Source organism: Notechis scutatus, chromosome 1, assembly GCF_049901735.1.
Source record: "Notechis scutatus isolate UNSWTSFEM ecotype Mainland chromosome 1, rNotScu1.2, whole genome shotgun sequence".
Taxonomy (NCBI): domain Eukaryota; kingdom Metazoa; phylum Chordata; class Lepidosauria; order Squamata; family Elapidae; genus Notechis; species Notechis scutatus.
In genome coordinates this window covers 19,836,037-19,853,056 of record NC_142009.1, presented here as the reverse complement: position 1 = coordinate 19,853,056, position 17,020 = coordinate 19,836,037, and the positions used below count along the sequence as shown (strand labels likewise).

The 17,020-nt window shown below is 40.8% G+C and overlaps 1 protein-coding gene and 1 long non-coding RNA gene across 3 annotated transcripts; one reads left to right on the top strand and one right to left on the bottom strand.

Moving 5' to 3' along the window:
* Nucleotides 1-413: 413 nt before the first annotated feature.
* On the bottom strand, nt 414-11,347 carry RPAIN (RPA interacting protein). Of its 2 annotated transcripts, none has more exons than XM_026672423.2 (7): nt 11,213-11,347; nt 9,496-9,681; nt 7,440-7,494; nt 6,427-6,541; nt 5,032-5,095; nt 3,263-3,394; nt 414-2,217 (listed from the first exon to the last, which is right to left on the bottom strand). In XM_026672423.2, exons 1-7 carry the CDS (start codon nt 11,288-11,290, stop codon nt 2,188-2,190), a joined length of 660 nt encoding a protein of 219 aa, XP_026528208.2. In that variant the 5' UTR covers nt 11,291-11,347; the 3' UTR covers nt 414-2,187. The 2 variants fall into 2 exon arrangements, with proteins under 2 accessions (XP_026528208.2, XP_087813923.1); XM_087957797.1 differs by having other exon boundaries at nt 9,529-9,681.
* On the top strand, nt 2,399-3,010 carry LOC148132689 (uncharacterized). Its single transcript, XR_015748049.1, has 2 exons — nt 2,399-2,463; nt 2,815-3,010. It is a non-coding gene; the product is annotated as an uncharacterized LOC148132689 (long non-coding RNA).
* Nucleotides 11,348-17,020: the final 5,673 nt, after the last annotated feature.

Genomic DNA, 17,020 nt, shown 5'->3' with positions numbered 1-17,020 from the left:
TTCTTTTTTCCCCCTTTGGAAATATTTCCAAGAGGTTTGTGTGGCAGTCATGAATTGTTTGCATAATTTGCAAACAATAAAGACCTTTCTGAGATAGCATCTTTCCCCTGGAATGAAGTTTAAAGCTCATTTGATCAATCTCTTTTGCTTTCAGGAGTATGGCCATAGTTGTGGGAAGATTATCTGGCAAGTGGAAGTAAAGTCAAGCTAGGATCCCATTGTAAGCCCTTAATAATTGAAATTGCTAAAATGATTCTGCAGGTTCTGCTCAAAGCTTCATAAAGGACACCTATTTGTATCTTAACTGTACAATGGATTATAGCCTAAGAGAACATGAATCTTATAGTGTTTGGAAAGAAGCAATAGGTAATTTTGCATCTGGATTTCAAGTAACAAAACATCACAAAGTTAACGGCTTTAGAGGTAGTTTATTTCTTAAATTATATCCTGCCTTTCCAATTAACAAAACTCAAGTTGGTCAACAATGCAGAAAGTTTTTTAAAAAACCAAATCAGAATATTAATGAACAGTACCCACCTAGGTACTTAGTTATACACAAAAGACTATTTGAAGAAAAACAAGAAGGATAAGAGAAAGGGGAATCACATTGGCCTTTTGGGGATTCAAAACAGATACCGGTAATAATGGAACTGTTTGAACCAATACATGCTGCTTAAAACTAACTAGTCAACAGCATGACTGCGTATATTGAGCTAGCTTCCCCCATTTTTTACAAAGCCCAACAGAAAAAAAAATTACAATGATTTTAAGTGCAGCATATAACACTGATCAGAACTGATGTTGGCAGGAATTAATACATTTGGTGTATTAGTGCAAATATGTACTGTTTGTTCAGGGAATGCATCACACTAGTATGTAATGTGAATAGGTCAACTAATCTATATGAGCCACTGTTTTGCATCTGACTTGGATTTGATCTTTTAAAGCTAGCAAGGAAAAAATGCAAATGGAGGTGCCCAATTTATATTACATATTTTGGTGGGAGTACAGCATCAATGTCAGGCTTTATTTAAGATGGAAGGAACTACAAAATGATCTTTCATCTGGCTCAGATACTGCTTGGCTACCATAAGGTAATTTTAGTTTATTGATTTCAAAGAATGTATCCTCCAAAATGTGGGAAATAGTAATATACCTGATGGTATAGTCTTCTCTCTCTATCCCAGCTTGTGTTTAAATAATACAGTATTTTATATTGATTTTTCCTATACTATCCAATCTCTGTTAAAGCGGCTCTCAAAATAAGTAAAAGAAACTTGCCTCAATGTACCAACTTATACATCAGGCATTTCCCTGAATCCAAATTCTGGGATTTTCTAAAATGGAAATTGCCAATCAACTGGAGCTCCAGAAAAACAAGCTTGCAAACCTGTATTTCCATTTTCAGTGGATCTTTATGCCATAGCTTAAAGCAGAATTCTTTGGGACAAAGGGAAGCCAGGCTAAAAACCCTTTCATGGAATAAGGCGTTGTGTCTTTCATCTAAAAAGATACATTAGGGCTACCAGGATCTTTCTGGTTATTGAGGGGTAGTTTGCCCTCCCCCTTTTAATCACAGCTCTCAATTTCACCAGCATATCTGGTAGGAAAAAGCTGTTGCCCACCCATACTTTATTTCCAGATGTTATTAAAAAGATGACATGCATTATGCTGCTTTATGTAATCGGGTCACTGGCCAGTGTTGTTCCCACTAAATGACAGGAATTCAGAGTTGGTGACTGGTACGTTGGCCAACAATTGTACAATTAACATTTGTCCAAGAATGAAATATATCCATCCCCTTCTGCTATCTGACCTTTAAGCAAAAATGTCACCAGTTGGAATCTATGACATTCTTTGCAAAACAGGTGCTTCACACATAGCAATTCCTTTAATCCCCTCATGATAGCATATGCAATTTGGATCAAAATTTCCAAGAATTTGTACAAAAAAGTACTGCAACCAAAAGTCTGCCCCAAACCTATAATCCCCAGTTCTTATCATAAACGGAGTTTATTCCTCAGGACACATTAGAAAAAAATAGCATAGATCCAGTTAAATTAAAAGTAGAGGACACTTTTTGTACTTATATACATTGTATTATATACACACACACACCCTTCTAAAGAAAAGAGTAGGGGAGACAGCAGCAATTATTTCTACAAAAGTAGGGCTATACAGATGGAATTAAAAAATCACTGTCCAGGAATCACAAGCCTAAAAGCAAAAGGAAATAAACGTTATTGTTTCTTAAATAAAGTCATGATTCATTCAAAGTGCCAGTGTGAATTTAAATATAGCTTCTTTCTCACTGAGCAACATTATGTAAATTTTTAAATCTAAGTTTGGAAAAGTATGGCACTTCCCTCTAGAGCAGGATTATCAAACTGGCCTCTGCGCAGGCCACGCCCACCGCTCCGTGAAGGGGAGGGAACATCACGTGATGGCAATGTGATGCAGCCTGTTTGACACTGTGCTCTAGAGCAGGGGTCCCCAACTGCGGTCCGGACCGTACGTCCGCGGAACAAGTCTTACCGGGCCACTGGTTGTTGGCACGCCATCTTTTTGATAAAGTGCTTCCGTGAGCTTTTCCGGTAGAAAGCTCACCGGAAGCACTTTTTCATCAAAAAGATGGCGGCGCTAGCGCTTCGGTGAGCTTTTCCGGTAGAAAGCCATTTCTACCCGAAAAAGCTCACCGAGCGCTGGCGCCATCTTTGACGAAAAGTGCTTCCGATGAGGTCACCGGAAGCACTTTTTCGTCAAAAAGATGGCGGCGCCCAGCTGATGCCGGTACCGGGCCGCGGCGTAAAAAAGGTTGGGGACCACTGCTCTAGAGGGTTTTTCCCTAATGATTATGAGCAAGGAAAGCATTCTTTGTGGCCAGTTCTTGCAAAACTGGGATAGTTACAGAAAGGTTACGCTATTCTGGTTTGTGTTCCACTTTTTAAAAATCCCTTTACGTTTTAGTCAGTCTTTAAACAGAATAAAAATATGACCAAAAAAAAAAAAACCATGGCTGATTTCAGGCATTTTCTTGTGTGAACCAAGAAAGCTGCATCGATGCAGCCACAAATATTTGAGCTCAGCCCAAGGACATCTTTGCTTTTCAAGAAAGTAACATTAGCATTGCATTCACAATATTGTGTATGAGAAACTGCTTCTGATTTTTGTGGTAAAAATTCTTGGGGGGGGGGGGTTATTGGAGTGAATTGTCACTGCAATATTCTCATTAAATTTGGATACTGACAGCTCATAAGATTACCTGACAGCTCATAAGGAGGTTAGCTTCTTCCATCATATTAGTTACAGTGAATTCAGGACAGTGCTGACAATGTTGGCTGTGTTCCATCAGGCTTTCTTCTAAGAGCAACTGGAGCTTTTCCTCAGTCATCCCCTTAAAAGAGAAAAATCAAATTTTTATGCAGATTTGAGTCAAGCTGTTGCTTGCCCAGTTACCAATTAGCCCCAATCCCTACTTTTTCCTGTTACACACACCTGTGAAGAAAGCATAGGATGTTTTACATTGGGCACCATCTTGCATTCATAACTTTCTAAGAATAGCTTTCAATAAAGCTGAAGGTCTAATTATTTTGCTTTCTACTATGGCGAGCCAGATGCTATGGAAAGCTTACAAGCCGGCCATGAAGGCGGTATCTTCTGTTTTTTATTTTACAGGTAGCCCTCCATCCAACCGCAACTGGGACTGGAATTCTCATTGCTAAACAATGCAGTCTTAAACTGCAACCACATTGCTTAGCAACAGCACTTGTTAAGTGAATTCCACCAGTCCAAGCTATTCCGGGCCTGGTCAGCCTTGGCTTTCCCAAGCAAGGGACTGCCTCCCCTTCAACCTCTCCCAAATGCCTCTTCCCTCCCATGTCTGTCTTTTGGGCTGCTCAATTGCGCAGCTCTGGGATACTTGCCATGCTGCAATACAGGGGCTTCCTAGTGTGCCATGACTAGGGGGCTTGCAAGAATCCCCTGAGCCACAGTACAAAACTTCAGCTGCCACTGGAAGCCTTATCCACCCCAGGAAGCTCCAGCAGAATGGCATAAGATTGCTGCCCAGCACGAAGCCGCCATCCAGCAATGAAATTGCTGCCCAGCGGGGTAAACAGCTGCCCAGCAAGCCTCATCCGCTCCCACTGCCCTGAGAGCAAAGCTGACCTTCACCGTCTTCTTGCTTCTCCTGCTGACAAGGCCCCTTCGCAAGGCAGCTACTGGCCGTATTGAGGCCATCTTCCCCTGAGCCTCAGGAGGAAATTGCCCTGGGTGACTTGTGGAAGAAAGCCTTGTGCAGCCAGCAGCTCTCTTGCAAATGACCACAGGATAAAAAGATGGCAAAGGTCAGCTAGGGCAGCATGGACTGTGGAGTCCGAGAGCCAAAAGGTTTGGGGAGGGGCAGTTGAAGCAACTCTGTGGTCCTAAGTGAAACTAGGCTCCAAATGCCTGTATTTTAATCTCATGGCCACAGAAGCACCGCAAAGACCATAACCGGGGATCAGTTGTAAGTCTCTTCATTCAGTGCCACTGTAACTGCAAATGGTGACTGAACAAAGTTGAAAACCACCTGTATTTCATGTTTTGGGTTATTTCATTTGATAATGAATCCTAGGTCTGACCAAAGGCCACCTAATGCAGCACCATTAGCACATCCTGTTCATGTTGCTCAGCAACTAGTATAGGCCAACATCAAAGTACCGCCTGAAAAACTGGAGGAAAAAGATACCCAACAAGAATAGGACCTAAGAGATCAACCCTCTTCCTACACACACACAAACTGGTCAATGAAGACTGACCATTCTTGACATAGAAGGTTCACAGATCAAAGTAAGTTGATTTGCTGAAAAGCGGAAAGCAGTTGGCTGGGATCACAACATGTACTTAGCTGGCAGGGCCTCAGACTATGAAAGGTCTCTTTCATCAGCTTTATGTCTAAATATGCTTAAGTGAGAAAGAAGCAATCAAACCAACAAACCTCAGCATGCAAGGCAGAAGCTTAAATACTGAAGTTCCTTAACATTTGCTTACCAGGCTATTGATGCAGAGTCCACATTGGCATGCAACCATGTTACTTAACACACTGAGATTGTTCCTAGATGCAAAGGGAATTGCAACAATGAAAGTGAAAAGTAATTTGCCTAGTTTACAATCAAAGGCATTGCACATGGGGATCAAATGAGAAGGAAAGTGAAAAGCAATCAACTGATTAACAGAATTAGAAAAGCATTCTGCTACTGTACTACCTTGAAAAATTAATTAAAATTCAAAAAGAATTGTAGGGTCGTTTATATATTCTGCAGAAACTGGGTAGCTAAAATATGCCATGAATCATTACTACTTAAGCCTACAAGTAGGTCAAGTGTCTAAAGAAAGCATTTCTTACATGTATATGTATATTCTTATATGTATCCATAGTAAGAAACCAGGCATGTTTGAAGACTTCTGAATTGCTTTCAGTCTCACCAGTTTTCTCTAGGTGGGTTCTGATGTAGGCCACAGTTAGTGAATAACGAATAGTTCTTCACTAATTATTCACAAGTCACAACAGCTGAGAAATTGGGATTTCCAGATATTGAAATCAGCTATGGGATATAAAACTAAGACAAAATCTTTCCCTGGTCAAGCAACATGTACAAAACAGAGGTCAGCAAGAAGAGAACATGTTAACATCATCTGTAAAAGTTCAACTATGAACCACTGACTGAACAGCATGACAAGATCAGAAAGGAGGAAGAATTGGAAGGCACTTTCTGTAGTCCTGAATATGGAGCTCGCCATACTGTACTACGAATTTCACTAGTTAAGAAAATCAACCTTACTTCAAGATGCAAGTAAGGAAAGCCAACTTTTTTGCTCTCTACTTATCTCTGAAGATGGAAAAAGGAAAATATCTGCATAAAAAGAACTTGCAAAAAATGAAGCTTCAACAGCAGTCCAGTGTTAAGAGTAGCGGTTAAGGTGTTGAGTTTAGGAAATTAGGAGATTGGGGTTTTTAGTTTCATTCTAGGCACAAAAGTTGGCTGGGTGAACTTGGGCCAGTCACTCTCAGTCCAACATACTTCTCAGGATGTTGTTGTGGGGAAAATAGGAAAGAGTATTATGTATGTTCTCCATATTGACCCAAAAAGCAACTGGACTTTGTTTTTCCTTGAAGATGTTTCACTTCTCATCCAAGAAGCTTTTTCAGACATTTCAGGAAAACTCTTCAAAGAAAAACAAAGTCCATTTGCCTTTTCAAAAAGCATCTTTGGGACAATCACGATCTGAATGAATGAGAATTTCCATACACATTCTCCATCTTGAACTATTTCTAAAAATAATAGAGGCAGGATTTCAATAAATAAGTAAATATATAAACATGCGGCCTGGTACCAAGCAGAAATGGAGATTTTACAAGATGCTTTCTCAAGCCAATGAATTCACCTTCTACAAACAGGACAGATGATATGGTGTTCTGTATCTAAGCCATCAAGCATTGCATTAAGGCATTCCTCCTCAAACTTCAGACTTTGCTCATACTCCTCTATGGTCAGCTGTTCTGCAAAGGAGAGCATTAATGTTAATTGGTTAAATCTCTTAAACTGAGTTCAATTCCCAGTGAGCCCATGGAGCTGGATATTCCTCGCTTCAGAAACCTGGATTTTGATCCACTTTCTGATTAATGTGACCCCATCCAATCTATCTCACAAGGTTGTTGTGCTAGGGAAAACAGGAGGAGGAAGGAGTATTAGGTATTTTGATCACCTTCAGTTATTTATGAAAATAGGCAGGATAAAAATAAAAATATGTTAGCTTTCTATTCCACTTTTCCTCAGGGACTCCAGGCAATGGAGTTGTACTACAGTAGTACTGTACTCCATTTATTTACTTGCAATAACAACATTGTGAGGGAGGTTCAGCTAAAATAGTGTGGCCGATACAAAGTCATTCAATTAATTTCTAGGAGTAAAATTGAATCTATGTCCCCAATCCAACATTTTAACTATATTGAACTATGATATATCCAATTTCCTCACTTTATTTCATATTTTTGTTTGCTAATTTTAAATGTACCTTGGTTTTCCTCTTTTTCCTCCTGACATGCAAGAAGTAATTTACTGACAGAGCTTTCTCTGGGTCAATACATTTCATTCATATGGAAAATGAAACTTTTATTCCCTGCCTTTGAATCAAGTAAACTATAAGAAGCAGATGTTATTAATTTTGAGCTGATTATACATTTCCATCATCAAATTCTAAGTCACACTTTTATCAGTACACAGTTTACAAACATGCACTGCTGAAGGACGTAGAGCCCTGAGATTCCCTAGTAAATTCCTGGCTGATCCTGCTTGGCTTTTTTGAAATTTATCAAATTCAGCTATGCACTGCCCTTTAGTAAAAGCATTAATTAAAGCTATCAAAATTAGTTAGTTATCAAAAATAAGCCAGAATACCTTGCAAGATCAGTTCCTGCTGGATTTCATCCAATACAGCCAGTTCTTCAAGCATCTAAAGAGAAAAATACCCAGTTAAATATTCTAGTCATATTTAAGGAAGGAAAATGGTATATGTGAGAGACACACTTAGGACTACTTCCACTTCATACATACAGTTTCCAAAATGAAGTCTGTTTGCCCAGGACCCCTGTCATGCCCCTGGTGGAAACTGACTCTGAGGAAGAGGAGGAACAGCCAACAGGGAGTGGGAGTGTGGCTCCAGAGGTGGTGGTGGAGACTGGGGAAGGGCAGAGGCAGGCTGAGCAGTCAGAGGAGGACCCAGGCCCATCCCCTATCCATCCTAGGGCATACAGGGAGGAGAGGATCAGGGTAAAACATGGTCTACTCAGGAGGAGAGGGCCATCTTCATGGGCTGCAGGTGTGAGATCTGCATAAAAGGTTTGACCTGCATGTTAACAGCAGCTGGAGATAGATTAGTGTTTTATTCCTCAAGAAGGTTTATCTTCTTCCAACGGACTGTCCCTGGTTATCTTCCTGAAGTTGGCAATTATCTATCCTGGTCTGTCGTGGAACTTTATTCAGTGCTGTTTGTTTTTGGTTCTTGCTTTGTTATCGGCTCTTTGAATTTGAACTGTGTTTCTTTCCTTTGAAATGTTATTTTGAAAATAGTTTACTCCTCCACTGTGAACAATTAAACAGCGAAGCCAAGTTGAAGGCATTAAAGGACTTTTAGTTACATTTTGGATTTTGTTATATTTCTGATATACTCTGGGTCCTCACAACCCCTCCATGGTAGTGAGCTACATACATTGGGCTTTATCTACCAAAGGCTCTCAGAACACAAGGGTGAATTCTACATAAAAAAATCTTTCCACTGCTTTCTTAGCTTTATAACATCAGGTCCATCATTCAAGAAGCGGGAAGACATTTTGGCCTCCCCTAAGGCAGTGTTCCCCAAACTTTCCAAGTTGGCCGCCCAGTGTGTGGGGGACGGGGTGTTGAGTGAGGGACAAGCGTGCATGCTCACACAAGTGGGGCTGTGAGAACTGGCCTTGCCGCTTGTGTGCATGGAGCTGCAAGTGCCAGCGCCACTGATTTGAGTCGGGCTGTGCACACGCATGTGCCAGCCCTACACTCACAGTCTAGTTGCGAATAGACCACGGCACACAGGTTGGGGACCCCTGCTCTAAAATATACTTTTAGGTCAAGCTCAGAATTATTGTGACAATGCATTCTGGCAATGGTAGAATATGTTGTTTTTTTTAAAAAGAAAGTGTGTTTATAACAGCTTTTCTACAAGGAATTCAAGGTTACATGCTTTCTCCACAGCACCAATTGAGCATTTTTCCCACCAAGTTACTAAGCAACTGCTTCAAAATTTAGTATTTTTGGATTTTCAAAATAGTAATTTATTAAATGTATATGCTGTCTGATTCTCAAAGCAGCTCATAACAAATTATAATAAAATCAATAAAATATAAACCATTAAAAAATATCAAAAGTAAATTGGGTTTCTACTCCTACCCCACTGCTTATTTTTTTTTCAAATGATCTTGAAATTGTTTTATAAATTATTTAAAAAGCCTCATATGCAAAGTTACTTTCCACAACTACAGAAGTATTTCATTTTTGCTTAATAAGAAAAACATATGTAAAACATATAGATGAATTCAAGAACATTCTTTCCAATCCTAAATCACCATTTCAAATCAATGTGAAATAAAAATAAACTTTTGGTTATATCTCAAACAACGTGGCCTAGATTTGCAAGTGCGATAATAATATCTTGTGAAATTTTATGCCTAATTTTTGCCCCTAGAACCTCAGAACCATTGCATGATGACATCAGAAAAGACTACTGATCCCTTTAAGGCAGTGTTTTTCAACAGCTTGAAGATCTATGGACTTCAACTCCCAGAATACCTTAGCCAGCATGGCTGAAGAGCTCTGGGAACTGAAGTCCACACTTGAAGTTGCTAAAGTTGAGAAACATGGATGCCAAACCTATGTTTTGACACCAACACCCTCCCCCCCCAATTCATTCTGCACTAACCTGGGAAGAATCTTGCTTTCTCAGAGAGGGTACCTGAGAATCCAGAGATTGCAAAGCTTTCCACTCAACTTCCATCACCTCCTGTACCAGCAAAGCTTTATTTGGTCTACTTGCTCCATTTTCTCCCACTTGACGATATCTTTCAAGCAACTTAGCCCGACTACTTTTCAGTCGATCCACACAGCGCTAAAGAAAGAAAAACAATATAACAATGTCAGCAGTTAACCCTGAACAGAACAGAATAACAGAGTTGGAAGGGATCTTGGAGATCTTCTAGTCCAACCCCCTGCTGAGGCAGAAAAACCTGTATCATTTCAGACAAATAGTTGTCCAATCTCTTCTTTGTACTAGAGCAACTTCTGGAGGCAAGCTGTTCCACTGATTAATTGTTCTAACTGACAAGAAATTTCTCCTTAGTTCTAGGTTGCTTTTCTCCTTGATTAGTTTCCATCCATTGCTTCTTGTCTTGTCTTCAGGTGCTTTGGAGAATAGGTTCTTCTTTGTGGCAGCTCCCTATTTATCAGAACACTGCTATCATGTCACCCCTTGTCCCTCTTTTCATTAAACTAGGCATAGCCAATTGCAGCAACCGTTCTTCATATGTTTTAGCCCCCAGTCCCTAATCATCTCTATTGCTCTTTTCTGCACTCTTTCTAGAGTCTCAACATCTTTTTTACATTGTGGTGACCAAAACTGGATGCAGTATTCCAAGTGTGACCTTTCCAAGGCATTATGAAGTGGTATTAATACTTTACATGATCTTGAATGTATCCCTCTTTTAATGCAGCCTGGAATTGGTTGGGTTTTTTTGGCAGCTGCAGCGCACAGCTGGCTTATATTTTAAGTGATTGTCCACTAGGACTCCAAGATCCCTCTCAGTTGCTACTATTGAGCTAAGTACCCTCCTACACTATACCTGTGCATTTGGTTTTTCTTGCCTAAATATAGAACCTTACTTTTTTCACCACTGAACTTGAAAAGCCATGATAATTACGAATTAAGGTTTAAGTGGTGTGTTGCACGATTCACGAAAAGGAATCTGATACAGATAATCAGAGTTGGAAGGGACCTTGTAGGTCATCTAATCCAGCCCCCCACCCAAGCGGGAGACACTACACCATTTCTGACAGATGGCAATCCAATCTCTTCTTGAAAGTCTCAAGTGATGGTGCTCCCACAACTTCCGAGGGCAACTTCTGTTCCATTGGTTGATTGTTTTCACTGTCAGAAAGTTTCTCCTTATTTCCAGGTTCAGTTTCCATCCATTATTCCTTGTCTGGCCTACAGGAGCTTTAGAAAATAGCTTGACCCCTTCCTCCCTGTGGCAGCCCCTCAAATATTGGAACACTGCTATCATGTCTCCCCTGGTCCTTCTCTTTACTAATTAGCCAAGCCCAGTTCCTGCAACTGTTCGTTGTATGTTTTAGCCTCCAGTCCCCTAATCATCCTGGTTGATTCTAATGAGCCTGACATTAATCCGAATCAACTGCAGGCATTTTAGACTTCTTTGCTCAAAAGGTTTTCACTCCCACTACTTTTCCAGGGATCTCCCTCCCGGAAAGCCAGCATCCCAGGGACTCTTCCGCAGGTTTTTGCCGGGCGCGAAGTACCAATTTGGCGGCGGAATTGTCCGCCCGCGTTCCAACCTTGCATCGTTGGCGCCTCCAGCGTTCCAAAGACGGGAGGGGAGGAGAGGGCAGAAGTTTGGTCTGCTTACCTGCCGGAAAGTCTCTTTCCACGGCGGGGTCCGGAACCCCTTGTAAAGAGCCTGGTGGTGCGACACCAAGCCCGCCATGGCGAGCGACTCCACTCCCGCGCGGCAAAACAAATATGGGCGGGACCAGCCGTTGGATTTACATGCCAAGCTCCGCCAATTCCATCCGCCAAAACTAAAGCATGTCGGGAAATGGAGTCAGGCAAAGAACCTCGGCGCCCGTTGCATGATGGGAAACACTTGGGCTTGCTATCTCAGTCACAATGTTTCCGGTGCGTGATGGGAATTAGAGTTCGCGTAGACGTGAATATCATTAGGTTGCAAGGAGAAAAGACTGCAAAATAACGTTTCTTCAACCCTGTGTTGGAGGGATACGACATAAGCCACGGAGGCCTTATAATTGTTCTCCAATTTTAAGTCTCTCTTCCCCTCTTCCTTTTCTGGGCTTGGGAGAAAAAAAGATGCCGTCGAGCCATTGTGGTATGGTTAGATGCAATGGGGAAAGTGATAGATTCTGCTCCCAGGGTCTGATAATGCTCTTTGATTGTATACCATCAAATCAGTTTCGGCTAATGGCATTGTGGGGAAAATTGGGGGCAGGAATATACTGCCTTAAATTGTATAATAATAGAAGTGAGCATATACTTGCTGATCTAACAGTGTGACAAACAGCATTACTTGTCAGTACTGCTCCTACTACTACTAGTAGTCAGTACTCTTTCCATTGAAGTGGGGATGTTGTTCCAGAAAGCGGGTGCCATGGCAGAAAAGGCTCTCCTGGACCCTATCAGATGAAACTTAACAACTTTAATGCTGTTTTTACTTATTGTTAACTGTCCAGAATCATAAATTTGAGATGGGCAGCCATGCAGCTTTAAATAATTAATAAATTAAATTATTTACTTGAAATCTCAACAGATTTGATGATCTCATGAAACGTCTCATGAAAGCAACAATACAGTATACTGTTGTAGGCTTTCACAGTGGGTATTGATGAAGTGGTGATGAGCTTTCAGGCTGAATGGTGGTGGCTTACTGTCCCTATTTTTTTGTTCTGACTTTCGCCTGTAGACAGTGATCTGCCTTTTGGTATACTTCTCTGCCATTTATAGGCAGCTTTTAGTCCTCATCTATATCAGGGGTCTCCAAACTTGGCAACTTTAAGACTTGTGGACCAACTCCCAGAATTCCTCAGCCAGGTGTGCTGGCTGGAGAATTCTGGGAGTTGAAATCCACAAGTCTTGAAGTTGCCAAGTTTGGAGACCTCTGATCTATATGAAAAAGTATAATTTCACCCCAAAATCCTTTTCTAATTCAGTAATTCCACTGCCTGGCCCCCCCTGTGAGGCAAAGTCTTTGAGAATGCCATGAGAGGCAACAAACTGTTACCTCTAACTATTTTACTTCCAAGGACAAGGAAAGGCACGTTGTATTTTTCATTTCAGGGGTTAAAAATCAGCTGACAATGCGCATTCTGAATGAGAAGGAGCAGCTTGGTCTCTGCTAGCAAAAATATATTGTGATAAAAGTCTATTATGTTCTGACTATCACTTGAAACAGTCTTGATTGTAGCACATTTCAGCCTTCTTGAATTGCTCACTCAAAAACCATCCCTTGCCCAGTCCCTTCAGCTGGGTACTTTTCAAGGAAATTGACAAATTCCATCACCTGTAGTTATTTGGGGAAAATTGGTTTATAGTCCAAATACACCTGGAATTACCAAGTTGGAAAAAAGATGGCTAGCTGACAGAGATGGCTGAGATACCAAAAGACAGGACACCTCCTTTTAACTACTATTATCTGTTCACAACATGATTGGGGCCTGTACAATTAATCTATTAGCAAACTATTAGGTGCTTTTACAAGTGAGCCATGAATTAAGTTCAAGCAAAGCACCTCCATCTTAATTACTCTTTGTGCTTTCCCTGAAATTTACAGTCAATCAACATGCACTCTGGTATCTGTTAGCAAAGAGCTAAGGGAGCTGACTACCAATGCTTCATATGTAACCAGTGTCAGTGTAGTTGGCAGGATGTGGCTTTGTAACTGCTGAAGAATTTTCTAAGTGGGCTCATTACTGAATCAAACAGAGGTAATTTTCCACATTCTTAGTACACACAGAGGGTGGAAAGCTTAGATGGAGGCAGAGGAGGTATTCAGCAGGTTCTGACCAGCTCTGGAGAACTGGTAGCGGAAATTTTGAGTAGTTCGAGAACTGGAAAATACCACCTCTGACTGGAGATTTTGCAGTATCCTTCCCCTGCCACACCCATCAAGCCACTCCCATAGAACCGGTAGTAAAAAAAATTGAATCCCACCACTGGGAGGGTGGAGAGCTTAGGTAATTAAGTGCACCCCCCAAGCTTATTATGGGGATTTTAGACTAAACTGCACGGCTTCAATAAACCAGGAACAAGTGATGAAATGTGAGGAAATTTAAAGTACTGTGCCCAGCGAACTTGCTTGGGAGACAGCTTCCAAGGCATTTTCAAAGCCTCCAAATTTTTATGATCTGTCCACACCTCAAATGGGTGTTTTGCCCCTTCTAGGAAATGCCTCCAGGTTAACAGAGCCCAGCGAACTGCAAAAGCTTCTTTTTCCCAGATGGCCCATCTTCTTTCAGTTTCAGTTAGTTTACGGGAATTATATGCACACGGTTGCAGAGTCCCCATCTTGTTTGCTTGTAGTAACACCGCCCCGACTGCTATGTCACTTGCATCGGCTTGGATTACAAAAGGAGCGTCCATGTCCGGGTGCTTGAGTACTGGTTCAGCAGTAAACAGTCGTTTCAGCCTCTCTGTTAGGAATAACCATAGTTACCTAACGTTGTTTGGGTAAATAATATATAAACCATGATAGCAAAGTTTAAATGTGTTTTTCACTTTAAACTCTAAATGATATAATTTGGGTGCGGTTGAGAAACTGCCATAAGAGGGAGCTAGAGAACCTGGATTGCTACTGGATTGATGGTTGATGGTTCTGCGTATTCCCTGTTGCTGACGTCGAAGGAGGAAAGAGTTTTGAATGCTGCATATCTAATCTACTGTGAGAAGATATTTACTGGACTGATTTATGGATTGACATTGTAAGTTAACTGACCTTTTTTTTTTTTGACACTGGATTTTTGCAATTGAACAATCTCCGGACTGAACTGACTGAACACTAGTGAATGATATTTGGACTTAGATGTAGAAACTGCCTATCTGCATGCACCATTGCAGCACACAATATACCTAAAGAAACCTGTAGGAATTAAGAACGATAGAACAAATAATGACTGTTGGAAGCTTAAAAAGAGTCTCTATGGATTAAAACAATCTGGTTACGAATGGAACCAATATATTGTTAAGGAGTTAACCAATATAGGGTTTAAAGCAGGTTTAGCTGATTCATGTTTATTTAAGAGAGAGACTAATGGAACAGTGTCATTGTTATTATTATTCACTGATGATATTGCCTTAATCACAAAAACTAATAATGAAGCTACTGAAATAATATCATTATTAGGTAAGAAGATAAAAATAAAGCAACTAGGAGAGATAAAGCAGTATCTAGGATTAACCATAAATAAAACCAAAGGTGGCTATAAGATATCTCAAGAGGATAAGATTTATCAATTACTAAAAACATACAAGATGGAACTTTGTAAGCCGGCTAAAACTCCAATGAGTCAAGAATTTAGCCACACTGATATTCAAAGTCCAAAGTTTGATAAAACTATCTATCAATCGCTAATTGGTAGTCTATCGTACATTAGTAATTGGTCAAGGCCAGATATTGCGTATAGCGTTAATCAATTGGCACGATTCAATGCTGAACCTACTGAACGACACTGGCAAGCGACAAAACGTATCTTAAGATATCTTAAAAGGACAATGCACTATGCATTGTATTTGGAGCCAAAAGATGATCTGATTTTAAGTGCATATGCTGATGCAAGTTTTGCAACAGACATAAACACTAGGAAATCAACTTCAGGTACGGCTATACTGTTAGGAAAGGCACTGAGTGGTTGGAGGTCAATTAGACAGCAACACATAAGTATGTCTACAATGGAAGCAGAATTTTCATGTCTATCTTTGTTGTGTACTGATTTGATTCTTTATAAACAATTGTTAATGGATATGGGAATAAATGTAAATGATTCCATTGTAGTATATGAGGACAATCAAGCAGCCATACGAATGGCTACAAATATTGCTGTGAAAACGAGAACTAAGCATACAGATCTTAGATATCTAAATGTAAGGCAATCTTGTACAAAGTAATTTGATAAGACTGGAATATTGTATGTCTGAAGACAATATAGCTGATCAATTTACGAAGGCCCAAGGTTAAATCAAACACAAAGAAAGTTGTGATGATTATGGGTTAAGATTGTAAAGAGATGTATATATTTTTATGTTACCCAAAAGGGGAGTATGTTAGGAATAACCATAGTTACCTAACGTTGTTTGGGTAAATAATATATAAACCATGATAGCAAAGTTTAAATGTGTTTTTCACTTTAAACTCTAAATCAGGGGTCCCCAACCGCGGAACAACTCTTACCGGGCCGCTGGTTGCTGGGCGCCGCCATCTTTTTTTGGTAAAAAAGTGCTTCCGGTGAGCTTTTCGGGTAGAAAGCTCACCGGAAGCACTTTTCATCAAAAAAGATGGCGGCGCTACGCTTGGTGAGCTTTTCCGGGTAGAAAGCCATTTCTGCCGAAAAAGCTCACCGAGCGCGCCGCCATCTTTTGACGAAAAGTGCTTCCGGTGAGGTCACCGGAAGCACTTTTTCGTCAAAAAAGATGGCGGCGCCCAGTTGATGCCGGTACCGGGCCGCGACGCCCAGCTGATGCCGGTACCGGGCCGCGGCGTCAAAAAGGTTGGGGATCCCTGCTCTAAATGATATAATTTGGGTGCGGTTGAGAAACTGCCATAAGAGGGAGCTAGAGAACCTGGATTGCTACTGGATTGATGGTTGATTGTTCTGCGTGTTCCCTGTTGCTGACGTCGAAGGAGGAAAGAGTTTTGAATGCTGCATATCTAATCTACTGTGAGAAGATATTTACTGGACTGATTTATGGATTGACATTGTAAGTTAACTGACTTTTTTTTTTTCGACGCTGGATTTTTGCAATTGAACAATCTCCGGACTGAACTGACTGAACACTAGTGAATGATATTTGGACTGTTTGACCCTGCTAAACTCTTAATGGAATAAACTAATCAACTAAGACAGTGTATCCGTTTTTACTGAGTGTGTAAACTAAAAAACGCTTTCTCTCATATTCGCCTGAATGCCTGACTGCTGTGCACATTCTGCTAGGGTATATCCCTAACATTCTCAAAAGCAGCTTGGCACTCCATGGACCACTCCAGTGGTTTACTAGGCTTCGGTTTTACCTCCCCTTTGGTTTTTAGGAGATTTGTGATAGGCATTGCAATCTTCGCAAAAGCAGGGATAAATTGTCGGTAAAAATTAGCAAATCCCAAGAAACTTTGAAGTTGTTTCCTGGTACGGGGAGGGGCCCATTCCAAAACGGCACAAACTTTCCCCGGATCCATTTCTATGCCGTCATGTGATATGCGATAGCCTAAATAGTAAATTTTTTCCTGGTGGAATTCACACTTGACAACTTTGCGTACAGTTTTTCCAGAACTGACCGCACTAGTTTCACATGTTCATCACAAGTTTCCGTATAGATAAGAATATAATCAAGATAAACCAACATCCCTTTGGATAAATGTTCATGCAACACCTGATTGATCATTTGCATGAATACTGCAGGGGCCCCCTGTAGGCCAAACAGAAGAACGTTGAATTGG